The 17,883-nt window shown below is 44.5% G+C and overlaps 2 protein-coding genes across 20 annotated transcripts in view; one reads left to right on the top strand and one right to left on the bottom strand.

Annotated features, from left to right (window-relative positions):
• The window catches only part of MTA3 (metastasis associated 1 family member 3), a 219,958-nt gene extending 216,903 nt beyond the window's left edge, over positions 1–3,055 (bottom strand). For 2 of the 6 annotated variants that reach the window (XR_012004442.1, XM_072770365.1), the window contains exon 1: positions 2,376–2,767. Coding sequence is in view for 5 of the 6 variants with exons in the window: in XM_072770365.1 (XP_072626466.1) it covers positions 2,376–2,616 (241 nt within the window). In the remaining variant the exon portion in view is untranslated. Of the gene's footprint in view, positions 1–2,375 lie in introns of all 6 variants that reach the window. The other 4 variants (XM_072770363.1, XM_072770368.1, XM_072770362.1 and 1 more) reach the window with 4 other exon arrangements.
• A 437-nt stretch (positions 3,056–3,492) lies between these two features.
• The window catches only part of KCNG3 (potassium voltage-gated channel modifier subfamily G member 3), an 85,013-nt gene continuing 70,622 nt past the window's right edge, over positions 3,493–17,883 (top strand). For 5 of the 14 annotated variants that reach the window (XR_012004443.1, XR_012004444.1, XM_072770383.1 and 2 more), the window contains exon 1: positions 3,494–4,601. Coding sequence is in view for 12 of the 14 variants with exons in the window: in XM_072770383.1 (XP_072626484.1) it covers positions 3,937–4,601 (665 nt within the window). In the remaining 2 variants the exon portion in view is untranslated. Of the gene's footprint in view, positions 4,602–17,883 lie in introns of all 14 variants that reach the window. The other 9 variants (XM_072770375.1, XM_072770376.1, XM_072770377.1 and 6 more) reach the window with 6 other exon arrangements.

The following is a 17,883-nucleotide window of genomic DNA, read 5'->3' on the forward strand; positions in this document are numbered from 1 at the left end:
GGAATGTGCTTTCCACCCAGAGTCAGCAGTACGAGGGTCATGACTTTTCACTGAGTCTTTGATGTTTTAGGTTACTATTTGTGATCAGTCACATTTTTAGATGAATCGATTTATATTTATTTAGAACCCAGGAATGAGAAGGAGCATGGCTTGACTGGGCTAGGGGAACCGTACATGGACATGTGATTTTGCCAGTATCATGCACTGGGCTGTATGTCATCCTCACATCACCTCATTCAACCCTCTTATCACCTTGTGACATAGCTAGCATTACCTCCACTCTATGGAGGAGAAAACTGAGGCTAAAAGAATCTGTTGCAGGTCACTTAGCGAATAAATTATGCGGCCAAAATTTGAATCTAATGAGGGCCCTAATAACTAGGTTGGACTTCATTATGCAGACAGTTTGTAATTCTACAGATCTACAGGCCTTTTAGGATCTGATCTGGGGAATCACTTAATAAAAATGAACAAAAGGAAGAGCTGCCTGGTGGCATAATACAGGATTCACAGAAGGAGGAAAGAACTGGGGTGTGGAGAGGTCAGATGAAGGTTGTGGCAGCAAGGCAGGCCCTGGAAATGGAGGAACCAGAATCTGGAATTAGAACACTTGGTTCCAGCCTGGTCTCTGCCATGATGCTGCTAAGGGGAACCGAACCACATGGGTCAAGTCACAGCCACATCTCTAAAACCTTGTTGTTCCTCCCTAAATAATGGGTTGATAAATTGAGACTAGAAAATCTCTTTGGTTCTTTCAAACTCTAAAATTCTGCCTGGTGCCTTTAAATTTTAATGCATTCTAAAGATTTATATATGAAGGCCCTAAATGTCATCCAGAACCCAGAAAAGAATTTAGCTGAAATGATTCTCAACATAACCTTCTCAGAGTACAAAGGAATAGAATTTTAATAATTCTAAGAACACAGTTTTTAAGAAGACTTTCTAAACTGGATTATATTGAGACAAGCCAATCACTTGTGCACCTTACTGTTTTGTGTAAGAACATGTTTTGGGGGGAGAAAAAGAAGACGATTTGGGTGTTGCTTCTGCAGTTGTGGCTGATGATATCAAAATCAAATAAACACATTACGTTTAAAACAAATGAAATTATTTAAACCTATTTCTCTAAGAAATTTTATGAAAATATACCTAGGAGGCACAAATTGTATTATCATCAAATTAATTTGTTTTCTAAGCTCAAATTTAATTTAAAATGTGATATTTCTTCAACTGGTTCAATCAACAGACTTTAAAAGGATTTTAGAGAACACAGGAAATATAAATACAATAACATTGGAACAAATAATCAACGAAATAGTTGTTCTGTGTTCAGTTGCTGTGATGCTTCTAGAAAGTATTTTTAACAATTCCCTGAGGAACTTGCTCTTGCTGGTGTGAAGCCAGGCTCTTCTCTCCACTCACATCTGCAAACTTTTCTTCATCTTCATATCCTCCAAGAAATCCATTTCCAAGCCTTGCTGAGTCTTGCTCAGCATTTCTCAGAACTGACCCTTCCTCAAAAAAAAAAGAAAGAAAGAAAGAAAGAGAAGAAAGAAAAGAAAGAAAAAGAGAAGAAAAAAAGAACTGACCCTCATGTACAAAGATTTGGGGGGTGGGGCTCCCATTCTTGGGTTGCAAAAATTGCCTTCTCCTTAGATTAAACTAAAGGGCAAAAGAATCGTTCTGAATAAAGCTTTCATCAAGCCATTTCTACTATTAAAAACATCAAGCATCCCATTACTTATACTTTGAAATCTAAATTCTGCAGCTGAGATCCTGGTCCTTTGAGCCAAGCAAATGCATTAGCTTTCTTTATAGACTTTAATCCTTTACATCTGAGATTCTGCTATTGGAATGCTTTTCTGCTCTTTCTCTCTGCCAGCTCATGACCATCACCTCCTTCCATTCTATCTTGAAACTCATTTCCTTCAGGATGTTTTCTTGGTTTAGTAGCTACTTTGCAAATAAACAACTCTTGTTTTTGAGCTTTCAGTCACATTAAGAGCTTTTAAGATAAACTATCCAAGTCGAAAGATAAACAGCACATAGAGATTTCCATTCTTTAAGAAACCACCCAGAATGATTTCATTTTGTGAGGAGGGACAGCACTTCAATTTTTAGGTGTCTGCTTTTCAGCCAGGAATCCGTAATAGAATCAGAGCAAAATGACTCTTTATGGTGACCTCTAGTGGGCATGGACAATCCTACAAAATTATGAAAAGTGAAGGGCCAAGTAAAAACCTTCCCAGTAACCAGCTGGGTTACTCTCAGGTCAGATGACCGCATCCCACCCCACCCCACCCCACCCCACCCCACCCTTATTCTTTTCTTCCAGCATTTGTTTTGCATTTAACTTAGTTTGCCTTGCAACTCACCTGTTTCGCCTCTGGCGGGCACGGCGCGGGCTGGGCTGCGGGTGTCGGATGTCGGGTGAATTGCTGGTAGTAGTTTAAAATAATCCCTGCCCCTGGAACCCCCTCCCTGGGCTTCGAGCGGAGCGCAGGGCAGTTCGCTCTGAGGAGCCCTAAAGGGCTTCTTTTCAGCTCCGGGAGCCGGTGCTGCAGCTGGCTCGGGGGGCGGAGCGGGGGGGGGGGGGCACGGGGGAAAGCAAGACATTATGAAAAGGAGGACGCAGACGAAGGCTATGGGGAGAATTCTGTTCTTGCCAGGGGCAGAGCGGTTCTCCCCACTTTCACCCCACTCTACAGGAAGCGTCACGGCGGGTGTGGGGGAGCGCCCAGGCGCTCCACGTAGGCGCCCTCCTAGGACCCGCGCCCCAGAAGGCAGGGGCCCGGGCCGCTCCCCTGCGCGGGAGGACGGCCGCGAGGGCGACACCGAGCTCGGGTGCCGGGGTGGTGGCCGCCCTCGGAGCGCGCGGTACGTGGGTCTCCGCGCCGCGAGAGGAAAAGCGAGTCGGCCAGAAAAGCAATTAATTGCTGGGGTGCCTCCTCTGAGAAATCCCTTAGGGCGGTCTCAGAAACCGAGCTGGGCTCCGGACAGTTTCTGGAAAAAGCTCTCCAAACGCCGTCTGTCCTCACCCTCCTTACCCGCCTGTCGCCTCCCTCGGTGGTGGTGGTGGTGGTGGTGGTGGTGGGTTGGGCGGGGGCTGTTAAAAGGGCCCTCGGGAGCTGCCCCAGTCATCCCTGATGGCCCGGGGCGGCCCGCGGGGCTCTGCCCCCCTCCCGCCTCATCCCCGGGGCTCCCCACCGCTCCCTCCCCAGGCCCGCGGACCCCTCCTGGCCGCGGCGGGCGGGAGAGGAGGGGGAGGACGGCGTCACGAGGCGGGGAGCCCTGGGTCCGGGGCGGGGCGCCGGGGAATCCCAGCCGAGCGCGCCCGGGAGGTGCGGGCGCGGGTGGGGAGAGGGGGGCGGCGCGCGGAGGGAGCTGAGCCGAGCGGCGCGGGGAGGCGGGGAGGGGAACCGCGAGGAGGCCCCGCCCCCGCCTCGCGGAGCCGGCTCTCCGCCGCCTCCGAAGCCGCTCACTTTGCCTCTCGCCTCTGGACGGCGGCGGGGCGGTTGCCGGAGCCGCGGCCAGAGGGAGCGCCGGGGACCGGGAGCCATCCCGCACCGGCGCCTCCTCCCGGCGCCCGCGCCCCTCCGGGAGGGGACAGCGCCGCCGTTGGGAAGGACACCCCGGCCTCGCAGGGGGCATCCCCGGGCGCTGACGGCCTCGTTCCCGGCCAGCGGGGCGCAGCGCTGGCGCCTGAGGGGGCTCCCCGGCCACCTGCAGGCACCGCCGCGCCGCGGGAGCGTCGCTAGCCGCAACGCCGGGCTGCGGAGGAGGCTGGGGCCGAGGGGTCTCCGGGCCGGCGAAGGGCCCCGACGGCGCGCTTCCCCGGCGGCCAGCGGCAGGCAGGCCCCGCTCGGCGGCCGGGGGGCGGCGGCGGCGGCGGCGGCGGCGGCGGCCTCGGGCCTCGGGGCCTCGGGGCGGCCAGCCATGACCTTCGGGCGCAGCGGGGCGGCCTCGGTGGTGCTGAACGTGGGCGGCGCCCGGTACTCGCTGTCCCGGGAGCTGCTGAAGGACTTCCCGCTGCGCCGCGTGAGCCGGCTGCACGGCTGCCGCTCGGAGCGCGACGTGCTCGAGGTGTGCGACGACTACGACCGCGAGCGCAACGAGTACTTCTTCGACCGGCACTCGGAGGCTTTCGGCTTCATCCTGCTGTACGTGCGCGGCCACGGCAAGCTGCGCTTCGCGCCGCGGATGTGCGAGCTCTCCTTCTACAACGAGATGATCTACTGGGGCCTGGAGGGCGCGCACCTCGAGTACTGCTGCCAGCGCCGCCTAGACGACCGCATGTCCGACACCTACACCTTCTACTCGGCCGACGAGCCGGGCGCGCTGGGCCGCGACGAGGCGCGACCGGGCGGTGGCGAGGCGGCCCCCTCCAGGCGCTGGCTCGAGCGCATGCGGCGGACCTTCGAGGAGCCGACGTCGTCGCTGGCCGCGCAGATCCTGGCCAGCGTGTCGGTCGTGTTCGTGATCGTGTCCATGGTGGTGCTGTGCGCCAGCACCCTGCCCGACTGGCGCGCCGCGGCGGCCGACAACCGCAGCCTGGATGACCGGAGCAGGTACTCCGCCGGCCCTGGGAGGGAGCCCTCCGGGTAGGATGCACTGCTTCTCTGCCCGTCCCGTCCGTCCGTCCGTCCTGTCGCATCTGTCGGTCCCGTCCGTCGGTCCTGTCTCCGACCTGTTTGACTCCGGGCCCCCGGCGAGGCCAGCCAGGGGACGGGTTGGCCCTCGCTCCTCGCTCCTATTTTCCCGGCACCAGGTGGCGGTGGTCTGCGCACTACGCCGTCCTCTGGAGGGCGAATCGCCAGGCATGGGGAGGGGCGGGTAGAGAGAAACAAAACCAGCTTCCCGCCTCTGGTTTACTTTTGAGCAGAAAAGCACCTGGCTAGTTAGATGCCTCTAAACTTTTATTGCTAGTATTTCAACAGTTTAACCTCGGGCTAATAGCAGCTTGGCTTATTTGCCAGTTCTTGGTGGGGTTTGAAAAGATGAAGTCTTGTGGTGGTGAAATGTGGTCTGCCATACACTGGTCACACATTCTGCGCTCTGCCTAATATGCGCTTTGATGGAATTGTTACATTACAAAGGAGATTCAGTTAACGGTAGACTCTAAATAATGGATGTCTGTGCCCTCTTCTCTCTTCTTTTGTTCCTACAAAGTATGGAGTTAGAAAAGCAACTGTCCACCGTTTGGTATCAAAGATACACACTGTGACTTTCAGAAGGCTCTTCAGTAGGGGCAAGGAAAAAAAAAATCACAAACATTTAAACAGCCCCAAATCCAGTTAATAGTTTTTCTTTTCAGTTTATTGGGGTGAAAGGAAAATACTTTAATCTTCTATTGTGTTTACCTTTCTTTTTTTTTTTTTAATATTTTGTTTATTCATGAGAGTCACAGAAAGAGAGGCAGAGGGAAAAGCAGCCCGAGGTGGGACTCCATCCCTGGACCTGGGGATCACACCCTGAGCAGAAAAGCAGACGCTCAACCACTGGGCCACCCAGGCGTCCCTGTGTTTACCTTTCCGTAGAGATAACATACTTCTGATTTTAGTACTAGTGAGTTTATTTTGCATATTTGGTAGGAGAAATAAACAGTAAAGTTGGACTTTAAAGGGAGACGGTCTCTTTGGACACAAACACAAAATTGAATATTCTGTTTTATCTTTGATACTGTTTTAGAACATGTTTTTTTTATTTAAAGATTTTATTTATTTGAGGGAGAGAGCAAGAGAGCAAGCATGAGCAGGTGGAGGGGCAGAGGGGTGAGGGACAAGCAGATTCTGGGCAGGGAGCCAAAGGAGGGGCTCCATCCCAGGACACCCAAGAGATCATGACCTGAGTCCAAGTCACACACTTAACCAACTGAGCCACCCAGGCACTCCTTTGATACTGTTTTAAGAGGCTTCCTTCATTCTTATTTACTTATTTATTTATCCATCCTCCATTCGTTTTTTAAAATTAGGTTGTGCCTGATAATCTTTTCCTGATAGACATGTGCATGTTTTCAATGATATTATGTATCTTGAGGTTGCAGTGCATTACTTACACATAATATTCTTTGGAGAGTGAAGATCGTTTTTTAATCTAAGGGGTAAATTGTCTAGTACCACAGAGTCCATTACTGATATATTGATATCTTGGCATGAAATCCAAGATACATGCTTTAAAAGGAAATTCATTAGTAAACTAATTTTGTTTAATGTATTATGTTAGGAGTTTTTGATTTACAGATAAGAATTACTTATTTAATGCTCCATCAGTACAGTGAAATTAATTTATATATCTAAATACATAAGTGCTCTTGATTCTTTTAGAAGACCATAGGAAAATGAGCCATAACTGCCCTTGAAATGATTCACTAGTAATTGTGGAATTCTAAGGTTAGTGAAAGTTCAAGCTGCATTAGCAAAGGAAACAGGAGAATTGAGTTAGACTTACTGGGACTGCAAAAGAAGGAAGAAGAGGAATTCTTGATTTGTGTATATGTATTTTATATATGTATGCAATTATTCAAGTCAGAACTGTTTCCTAGATACCCAGATATTTCAGGCAAAAGCATGTTTTTCTTGGCGTAATGGTCCAGTTTTAAGCTTCACTTTCCAAGTGTAGGTATATGAAAACCAACCTCTGTAATTCCAAACAGATAAGCTGAAGGATGAGTGAGCAGCTAAGGCAGCTGGAAGGCCCAGAGGGAGCCTCCCATAGGCCTCCTGCAACTGACAGGGCCTCTATACTGGCACTTTGACCATAGTCTCTCAAATCCTGCTTTCTTATGGTTGCTGAAATTAGTCTTTATTTTATTTTATTTATTTTATTATTTTTTTAAAAGAATTTTATTTATTTATTCATGAGAGACAGAGAGAGCGAGAGGCAGAGACACAGGCAGAGGGAGAGGGAGAAGCAGGCTCCATGCAGGGAGCCCGACGTGGGACTCAATCCCGGTTCTCCAGGATCACACCCTGGGCTTCAGGCGGCGCTACACCGCTGCGCCACCGGGGCTGCCCTGAAATTAGTCTTTAAAACATCATCCCAGGATGCCTGGGTGGCTCAGCAGTTGAGCGTCTACCTTGGGCTCAGGGTGTGATCCTGGGGTCCAGGATCGAGTTCTGTTATCAGGCTCCTTGCGGGGAGCCTGCTTCTCCCTCTGCTTGTGTCTCTGCCTCTCTCTCTCTGTGTCTCTCATGATTAAATAAAATCTTAAAAAAAAAAAAAAAACCCATCCTGATCATATGACCATATTTGGCATCTACCAAATAAAGCCAAAACTTTTTTCTTGGCCTTCAAGGGTCCCTTTTTTTTTTTTTTTTTAAGATTTTATTTATTTATTCATGAGAGACAGAGAGGCAGAAACACAGGCAGAGGGAGGAGAAGCAGGCTCCCTGCAAGGAGCCCGATATGGGACTTGTTCCTGGATCCCAGGATCACACCCTGAGCCAAAGGCAGATGCTCAACCGCTGAGCCACCCAGGCTTCCCTCCCTTCAAGGGTTTTTATGATTTTACCATAATCTGCGTTTCTTGACTTATCCTGTCATTTGCAAGCATCTTTTTTGAGCATCTGCTGCGTTTGAGGCACTGTTGGTATTCCAAATATTCTAACTTTTTTCTTTTTAATAAAGAAAAGGTGTCAAGTTGATGATCTAGGAATCAGACAGAACTGAGGCACTGTTGGTATTCCAAATATTCTAACTTTTTTCTTTTTAATAAAGAAAAGGTGTCAAGTTGATCTAGGAATTAGACAGAACTGATCAACAATTGACTTGTTCTGGGATATAATTTGGCCTACAAAGTGGGTGGAGATGGAAACAAGTCATCTTTGGAAGGTTGCAGATGTTGTATACTGTCCAACAGTGGTGATGGGAATGTCATTTATATGAACTGTAGTGTTCACAGTCTTTATAACTATGTGCCCTGCTTGAGAAGATAAGGAAAATTTTCCAGGTAAAAGGAACAGCAGCAGTATGGGCATGAAGTTTGCAAATTATGTTTAGGGAGTGTGAAGCCAGTGATGGAGTGAGAGGAGGATAGAGAGCAGATGTTAGAAGGCCTAGAATGAGAAAGAGCATGATTTTATTTTGCAGGCAGTAGTTAGCTATTGGCACTTTTGAGGTGAGTGGGTTATGCTTATAAAAGAACAAATGTCATGAGTTGTGTACTGTGAGTTGGGGATGGGGAAGATGGGAAACAGGGGAGTTTGGAGATCTTTGCAGAGGGAGGGAGTGAGGGTATAGATTGTATTGAGGTGGTAAGAAGGGAGAAGAAATGACCACTCTGGGAAATATTCAGAAGACTTGTAATTAATTAACCCAGGGCATTGGAAGGATACAGACAGGCATCAGGGACTGATTATGTGGGCTTCCAGGAGCTAGGAGCACTCCCTGTCACTTGCAGGCTCCATTTGTTCAGACTGGTCTGCTCACTTGTTCTTGAACCACGCAAATGTTCCTTAACTGTGCAGTGCCTTGCCTGTTGAAATTGGATCATCCATCAAGCCCAACTCAGATTCTGTTTCTTTTTTGAAGCCTTTCCTTCCTACCTTAGGAGATGTAATGTTTTCTTCCAAATTTCTTGAGGGATTACTTATTCGTATTATATATTTGCCATCTAATATCCTTCCTAGCATGGTAGTTATTTTTTCATATAAACATGTCCTAGCTCCTAAACTAGATGAGACAAAAAGTCCTAGAACACAGCTGAATTCTCCCATACTATTTATTATGGCAGCATCTTTTAGGAAAAAAATATTATTCTGGCACAATAAATGTCTACTGTTTATATTACAATTCAGAATATAACCTCCCAGGAATATATCTTCTGTTCCCCACATTGAAGAGTTGTGTGGGGTAGGCCGTGGACTTCAAGTGGAGCTCTTTGTTGAGGAGGATGAGATCTTGTGCTAGAAATGAGAAAAAAGTCTATTAAAGAATGATTATTTATCAAGTACTGATTATGCAAAAGGAATAAAGATAAGCACAGCATCTCTTTTTATTATACTTTGAAATTTTGGAATAACAACCTCAAGTTTGGAAGAAGTCTTGAGAGACCTTCCAAATCAATAATTTGAAAGTTTTTTGTGTGTATAGATATGACCCTTTTAAATTGATACGTTCTGATGGTTAGTAATCGTGTAAATAATGGTTTAAAGTCTGAAAGCTACACAAGCAAGCCTTTCTCCATCTCCTGGGCATTTAGTTCTTTTCCCTAGATGTAACCAAAGTTGTTTGTATTTTGTGTATATTTTTAGAGACATTCTGTGTATTTACAAGCATATCATATATATTTACAAAACAACAACAAAAACAGTGCAATAATACTGTTCTGAAACTTGCTTTTTAAACTAAACAACATGCCATGAGATTGTTCTGTATGAGTCTATAAAGAGCTACCAGATTCCTTTATGCAGCTGCATAACATTCCATTGTATGAATGTCTCATAATTTTTGGATATTTATGCTGTCTCACCTGTAGAAATGCTGCAATGAATATCCTTGTGCATGTACGTTATTTTTGCTTTTGTCCATAGGATAAATTCCTGAAAGTTAAGACATAGGGTCAGAGGGCATGTACATTTGTAATTTGACTAGATAACTCTAAATTGCTCTCCAAAAATCTGTCATTTTATTTTTTTATTTTTTATATTTATTTATTTATTTATTTATTTATTTATTTATTTATTTATTTATTTATTTAAATCTGTCATTTTATACTCCTGTCAGCAATGTGTTGGAGGACATGCTTTTTTCAAATGCCATAAAGTGTTGTGATACTTCTGATCTTTTCCATGCCATACTGGAGAAATATCTAGTAGCTTTTTTTTTTTTTTCCTAGTAGCTTTAATTGGGTTTTGCCTTATTGTTTTTTTAAACATATACTGAAATTTAATAAGAACACATAATCTTGTAACATTTGATGTCAGAAATTAAGTTGGGGACAACTTTCAAATCATCCCAACTTTTTTTTTTTTTTATTCATGAGAAACATACAGAGAGTGGCAGAAACCTAGGCAGAGGGAGAAGCAGGCTCCATGCAGGGAGCCTGATGTGGGACTCGATCCCAGGACTCCAGGATTATACGCCTGGAAGGCAGGCGCCAAACCGCTGAGCCACCCAGGAATCCCCCTCATCCTAACTTTTGTACAGTTGAACCTTCTGTCATAAGTAGATTTCAGTTTTTTTTAATTCAATTTAGTTAACACATACTGTATTATTAGTTTCGGGGTATTTTTGACTTATTTTGAGTCAAATTGTGCATCTTGTATTTAGGAGTCATCTTACTTTTTTTTTGGTGAAATATTTATACCTTTTGCTCATTCTGTCATTGACTTATTTTGGAGTTTTGAAAGATACATTAAGAAATTAGACCTTTGTTTATGATGCGTTGCAAATATACTTTGTTCTCTAAGATCCCTTTTTTTTTTTTTTTTTAAGATCCCATTTTTTAAAAAGATTTTATTTATTAGAGCGCGAGTGAGCACGAGTAGGGGGAGGAGCAGAGGGAGGAGAAGCAGACTCCCCATTTAGCATGGAGCTTGACATGGGGGCTCAATCCCAGGACTTGGGGATCATGACCTGAGCCGAAGGCAGATGCTTAACCGACTGAGCCACTCAGGTACCCCAATTTAGGACCCCGTTAAAAGAAAACCATAATTGTTTAGAACATACTAGCAGTAATTTTAATATTTACTGAGAAAAAATGCACAATGATTAAAAAATAATTCTGAATTGTAACTTTCTGAGCCATTTTTTATTCTGGTGACCGTGTCTGGCTGTGTGGCAGCCGGGGCACAAAAGATGGGGTTCCTCCTTGTGGAATTGGTGGGCTGGTGGTGGTAGTGGGAAGGGAAGAGACACAGCAAAGGAAGCAAATAATTGGAAAGGAAACAAGGATTTCAGATAGTGAAGGGAAATCAAACAGGGTATTCAGGTATGGCATGCAGCAGGAATGTCCTTTGGCGAGGAGGTAGCGTGAGTGGAGACCTGAATGATGAGAAAGACCCAGCCTTGGAAGAAGGAGGGAAGGGTATTCTTGACACAGGGAACAACAAAGGCAGAAGCTCTGAGATGACAGTGAGCTTGGCTTGTCTATAGCATGGAAGGAAGGCCCACGTGGGCTAGCAGTTAGTCCAAGGGCAAGAAGGGGTTAGATGAGATTCCGGGGGGGGGGGGCAGAGACCTATCAGGCTTGGCCTGTGTGCCAGGAGAAGTAGTTTGGATTTTCTTCCAAGTGCATAAGGAAAGTGTTTGGAAGGTTTTAAAGCTGGGGAAGGATAGGATCTGATGTGGGTTCAAAACATCACTGACCACTGGGTGGAAAATGGACCATGGGCAACAGCAGATGCAAGACCCGGCAGGTGAGAGGATAAGGGGCTTGATTAGAGGAATAGCAGTGGAGATGGTGAAAAGTTGTTGGATTCAGGTAGGTATGTTGGTTTTTATCACGTTATCCTAATGGTGACTGACCCACCCTTACTAGGAAAAGTGTGAGATCTAATTGAGTGAAGCAGTGCTAGGCTACTGGACATGGGGTCCCTTCTCTTTAACTGGCTTGGCCCACATTTTGTGAGCTGAGAATCCAGTTCCTTTCTACTGGGTCTGCCTCTCATTTGGAGGGGTATTGTGAGGAAAAGGATCTGGAGGAGGGATCTTTTGAGAGTCAGTGGGAGAGGGATCATTTATTGTTTTCCTTTCTCTATAACCAAAACCATCTCATTGAGCGGACTTAGTTAAAGATCTTTGGTAAATGCATTCACAACCTTCACCAATGTATAGTTCTGGTCATCATGATGACCAGAATGATGATGTTCTTACTGTTTTATTTGAGGAGATAAACTACAGATTTCTCGGGCAGTTTGCCTTCCAGTACCATTGAGTATCATTCTGACACTGCCAAGGAGATGATTTTTTTTTTTTTTTTTTTTTGCATTTTAAACAAGATTTTATTTGAGACAGAGTGCAAGCAAGAGAGCAAGCACACAAGTGGGAGGAGGGGCCGACTCCCCACTGAGCAGGGAGTCCGATGTGGGACTTGATGCTGGGACTCTGAAATCATGACCTGAGCCAAAGACAGATGCTTAATCAGAGCCACCCAAGCGCCCCCTTTTTGGGGCATTTTAACATACAGACATACTAATTTTTTAAACTTTGTTTATGTATTTCATAATCTCTACCCTACTGTGGGGCTCAAACTCACAACCCCTTAGATCAAGAGTCGCACGCTCTTCTGACTGAGCCAGCCAGGCACTCATTTTAAAATCACTCCAGAGTGGCACTGGCGTGGCTCAGTGGTTGGGCATCTGCTTTTGGCTCAGGTCGTAATCCTGGGATCGAGTTGTGCCTCGCGCTCCCTGCTCAGCAGAGAGCCTGCTTCTCAGCCTATGTCTCTACCTCTCTCATGAACAAAACAAAACAAACCAGCATTGTTAGCCTGTGTCATAAAAAGATGCTCTATGCTAGTCAAAACCTTGAGAAAGATGGGTCAGTTATAAAGTACTTACCCCTTTTACTTTTTGGTCCCATTTGCCTCTGAACTTTTGTCCCTTCGGCTAGGTTCAGTTGTACTGTTCTCTTTCTCTTTTGAGTTTTAAATCTCCTTATTGTGCAAAGTCTTCTGTAATTTTAATTTGTTCTTTAGAAGTTATTTCTAAAAGTTGCTTTGTGTTGGGATTTTGATCTTTAATTTGTATTGCTTTGTGTTGTGGTCATGAGACTGAAGAGATGTAAAGATATTCAGGTTTTTTGCAATGTTTTTTAGCCCAAGTTTAAAAAATGAAATATATTATCAAAATGAAACACCAGGTGATGGAAATTTAAAAATCAATTGTATTCTATTGCCTATTAGGTCAATATTATACAAATTCAGTAGGTTTTTAAGTACTTTAAAAATAAAAAGCAGTATTTGAAACTGAAGGTGAAAGTCTCCGTGCTTTTACTTTGCAGATAAGGTGGATATTTTCAGAAGCCAGTAATTAATAGATCTCTGATAGGATTGAACATAACTCAGAATCTCAGTTAAATTCTGTTCTTGCACCATGGACTTTCTTTTAATATGTGTACAGGGTTTTTATATCTGCTGCCAATTTTAGAATTCAGTGGAAACTTTCTTTTGTCAGTGCCCTTTTTTTAATCAAGGTGCTTTCTCCCTTAGTAATAAGCAAGTAATTTTCAGTGTTACTTTTTTTTTTTTTTTTTTTAATGAAAACTTTGCCCACTGAAGAAAAGTATGGTTCTAAGTATGATGAAGTGAAGAGTAAACATGCCCCTTTCTTCTCAATCCCATAACCCTTTTCTGGGTATTCTTTCCAGAAATGCACATATAAACATATACAGACATGTACTTGTGTGTGTATAAATCATATATACATATTACATAGATTTTTAAAAAAGATTTATTTTTAGAGTGTGCACACAAGCAGGAGGGGGTGGCAGAGGGAGAGAGGAAACAGACCCCTCTCTGAGCAGGGAGCCTGACTCGGGGTTCCATCCCAGGAACCTGGGATCATGACCTGGGCCGAAGGCAGATGCTTAACCAACTGAGCCACCCAGGTGCTCCTTTTATTATATAGATATTTTTTAAAATTTATAACTGAGATTGTTCTGTAATTGTGTTTAGCAATTTGCTTTTTTCTCTTCACATCTTAGAACGCTTTCCATATCAGTTGATCCAAATCTCCCTCATTCTTTTGACAATCTATAGAGTGTTGGATTGAATGGATGGGCTGCAACTCAGTTAACAAGTGTCTGTCCTGTCAATAACAGTGATGGCCGTCATAGTAATATCTATTTTTGTAGTTAATATGTGCTAGCTGCTTGTTAATTTTTTAAATGTATTTTGTTCATATAAGTCTCATAACAGGCTTGTGAGGTGGCACCATCTGACTCTCTCTCTCTCTCTCTCTCTCTCTGTGACTATCATAAATTAAAAAAAAAAAAAAAGAGTTTTGGGATCCCTGGGTAGCACAGCGGTTTGGCGCCTGCCTTTGGCCCAGGGTGCGATCCTGGAGACCCGGGATCGAATCCCACGTCGGGCTCCCAGTGCATGGAGCCTGCTTCTCCCTCTGCCTATGTCTCTGCCTCTCTCTCTCTCTCTCTCTCTGTGTGTCACTATCATAAAATAAATAAAAAATTAAAAAAAAACATAGTGTGAGTATATCTGTGGAAAAATAGCTGGATCAAGGGGATTGTGTTTATTATTATTATTTTTTAATTTATTTATTCATGATAGTCACAGAGAGAGAGAGTCAGAGACACAGGCAGAGGGAGAAGCAGGCTCCATGCACTGGGAGCCCGATGTGGGATTCGATCCCGGGTTTCCAGGATCGCGCCCTGGGCCAAAGGCAGGCGCCAAACCGCTGCGCCCCCCAGGGATCCCGTGTTTATTATTTCTTAAGGATTTTATTTATTTATCTGAAAGAGAGAACACGCATGAGTAAGGAGGAGAGGCAGAGGGAGAAGCAGGCTCCCCGCTGAGCAAGGAGCCTGATATGGGGCTCGATCCCAGGATCCCAAGATCATGACCTAAGCCAAAGGCAGACATTTAACTGACTGGTCCCCAAGAGGATTGTGTTTAAAAACATTTTTTGACAGATAATACCTAATTTCCCCTGAACTATTAATTAAATTCTGTACTTTTTATTAATAATAGTGACTATTATAATGCAATTAATAACAAATAGAATGCTAACATTAATAACATGTTAATAGGAAACATTTTGAAATAACTGCCTTTTAGTAAATATAGCAGCTTTGTGGAGATATAAGTCACATACTGTAGAACTCACTTGTAGAGCGTACAATTCAGTGACTTTTAGTATATTCACAGAATGGTACAAGTGTCATCATCCATACCACTTTAAGCATTGGGTCTTGATGACGTGTGTTTGAAGGAGCGTAAAATGTGTTTGAAAGCTAGAGCTCATAAATGGCTAGGAAAAGGACCTAGGCATTTTGGCTGAGCAGGTGAATCAGATGAAGCAATAGGCAGAACGTTTCTTTTTGAATTCATTCATTTATTCATAAACTGACGGGTTCTGTTGGAGTGTTTGGAAAAGCTATACATACATAATTTTCTTCACCTGTGAGTAACAAGGACTTCTCAGCTTTTACTCTACTGGTGAAGAGAAGTGTGTAATTGAGACCATCATCTGACTTTCTCAGGAAAAAAAAAATGTCAAAAGGAAAAGGTTATGGTGGAAAAAACTCAGGATCCCAAGTTGGGAGGCCTCCCTCGAGTTAATTCGTTATTACCCTGCTCTGGGCCTGTACCTTCATCAGTGAAGTGGGGATTTCACACAGAAGGGTCAATGAGAGAATGAAGACCGAGCCCTCAGCAGGAAACTGAACTTCCTTAGTTCTCTGTCTTTCCCTGTACTGAGCCCCTTTCACAGTCTCTCTCCTTGAGGTTGCTTGAGAATGTCTTGGCTCCCTTTTAGTCTGCAAGTTCTCTGAGAACAAATTCTGTGCTTCACCACGTGTAGTTCAATACCTTGCACATTGGCAGTCACTCAGCATGTGTTTGAAATGAATTATACCTGTGAAAGAACCATGCAAATACAATAGCATTTTTTTTTTTTTTAGATTTTATTTTTAAGTAATCTCTGCACCCAACATAGGGCTCCAGCTCACAATCCTGAGATCAAGAGCTGCATGTTCGTTCCACTGACTGAGACAGGCAGATGCCCCACATTTTCATTTTTTATTAGAAAGTGTGTGTTTATAAGTTGCCTTCAACGTATAAGCAGGTTATATTTTAAGAAATCAGTTGCAAAATGGTTTTATGGCTTTCCATTCATTTATTCATTAAATGTGACAAACATTTATTGCCCTTGTCCGCTGGAAGAACAGCAAGGAAGCAGAGTGGTAGGGAATTGGAGGTGATGGTGACAGAATGGGAGAATGTAGTTCTTATAGAGCCTTACAGGTATAGAGGCTAAAAGGATTTTCTTATTTATTCACGTAAATTTTAAAAATTTTTTTAGAAAGAGAAAGGGCAGTGAGGGGAGGTGCAGAGGGAGAGGGAGCCCACACCCAATTCAGAGCCCAATCTCATGACCCTGAGATGATGACCTTAGCCAAAATCAAGAGTTGAATGCTTAACCAACTGAGCCACCCAAGAACCCCTGATTTAATTTAACATTTTATTTATTTTTTAAAACAACTTGGCACTTTTTTAAAAAAATTCTATTTATTCATGAGAGACACAGAAAGAGAGAGGCAGAGGGAAAAGCAGGCTCCATGCACCAGGAGCCCGATGTGGGATTCGATCCTGGGTCTCCAGGATTGCGCCCTGGGCCAAAGGCAGGCTCCAAACCGCTGCGCCTCCCAGGGATCCCTACTTTAATATTTTAAAAGCTCACTCTGGCCTTAGATGGAAGACAGAGTCTAGGGGGCAAAGGTGGAGCCCGTGAGGCCATTTAGGACCACCATTACACTAAATACTCAATGGCTGCCTACACACCAGCATCTAGGCAAGTAGCTGCCATGTTGATCCGGATTGTGGTGGCAGGGTTTCCCTTTTCATTTTCTGGGTAAAGAAATGATTGAAATTGGTCAGGTTTGCCTTTGACATCATTGTATGACCAGCATCTCTGCTGTCCCTCACACACTCTGTTGCAGGACTGATGGTCTGGAGTGAGGGTGAGCTGAGTGCTCAGGCCCACTGCCTGTTTTGTACAGCCCCTGAGCTAAGAATAGTTTTCACATTTTTATCTTATATTATTATTTCTTTTTTAAATTTTATTTATTTATTCATAGAGATGCAGAGAGAGAGAAAGAGAGAGAGGCAGAGACACAGGCAGAGGGAGAAGCAGGCTCCATGCAGAGAGCCTGACGTGGGACTCGATCCAGGGTCCCCAGGATCACGCCCTGGGCTGCAGGCGGTGTTAAACCGCTTTGCCACCGGGGCTGCCCTATATTATTATTTCTTAAAAATTTCTTAAGTAACCTCTACACCCAATGTGGGGCTCAAACCCACAACCCTGAGATCAAGAGTTGCATGCTCAATGAATTGATTCAGCCAGGTACCCCAGTTTTTACATTTTTAAAATGGTAGGAGAAAAAGAAGAATACTGTTTTATGACTTGTGAAAATGATCTGACATTCGAATTTCAGTGTCCATAAACAGAGTTTTATTGGAGCACAGCCACGCTCATTTGTTTACATGTTGTCTGTGGCAGCTTTCCTGCTGCTTCGGTGGAATTGAACCATTGCAACAGAGACTACATGGCCTGCAAAGCCTGAAACATTTACTCTCTGGCTCTTTATAGGAAAAGCTTGCCAATCCTTGGTCTAGGATGGCCCCTTCATGGGTTTGGGCCTGTCCAGCTGAGTGCCTTCAGGCACATTCCTTCTTAAAGCGTTGGTGTGTCCCTGTTTGTAAAGTAAGGATAGCGATAGAGGGTTGAGAATAGGTTACTGATTGTCTCCTAAACCAGCTTGATGATGGATGCTGCCCTCGAATCTCAGTGAGGCCCACTGTGCCTCACGGATTGTTGTTTTCCCAAGATACTTCCTCTTACCAGAGCTCATTATTTGGTCATAAGAGTTTTGGTACAGCAGGGACTTCTGTTAGTGTTTACGGTTGGTGTGGGAAATCAAATATTTATAAGTTAGGGACTGTCTGTGTTAATTTCAGCTTACAGATTTAGACTTACCAGTTTGCTCTTCATCAGTGCAGAGAGGTGGCTGGGGAAGGGATCGATGACCAAAACTAGGATTCACAAGGTGCAGGTCCTACTAACTCAGGGACTGTTTTTGTAGCATATTAAAAAGTTATGATTAAAAAAAAAAGTTAGGATTGTATAGGAAATAAAACGGGAGGTACATTTCAAAAAGGAAGTGAGTTATATTTATTAACACAGGGTATAACTCAGTTGGCCTTGA

Source organism: Canis lupus, chromosome 12 (assembly GCF_048164855.1).
Source record: "Canis lupus baileyi chromosome 12, mCanLup2.hap1, whole genome shotgun sequence".
In the NCBI taxonomy this organism is placed as follows: Eukaryota; Metazoa; Chordata; class Mammalia; order Carnivora; family Canidae; genus Canis; species Canis lupus.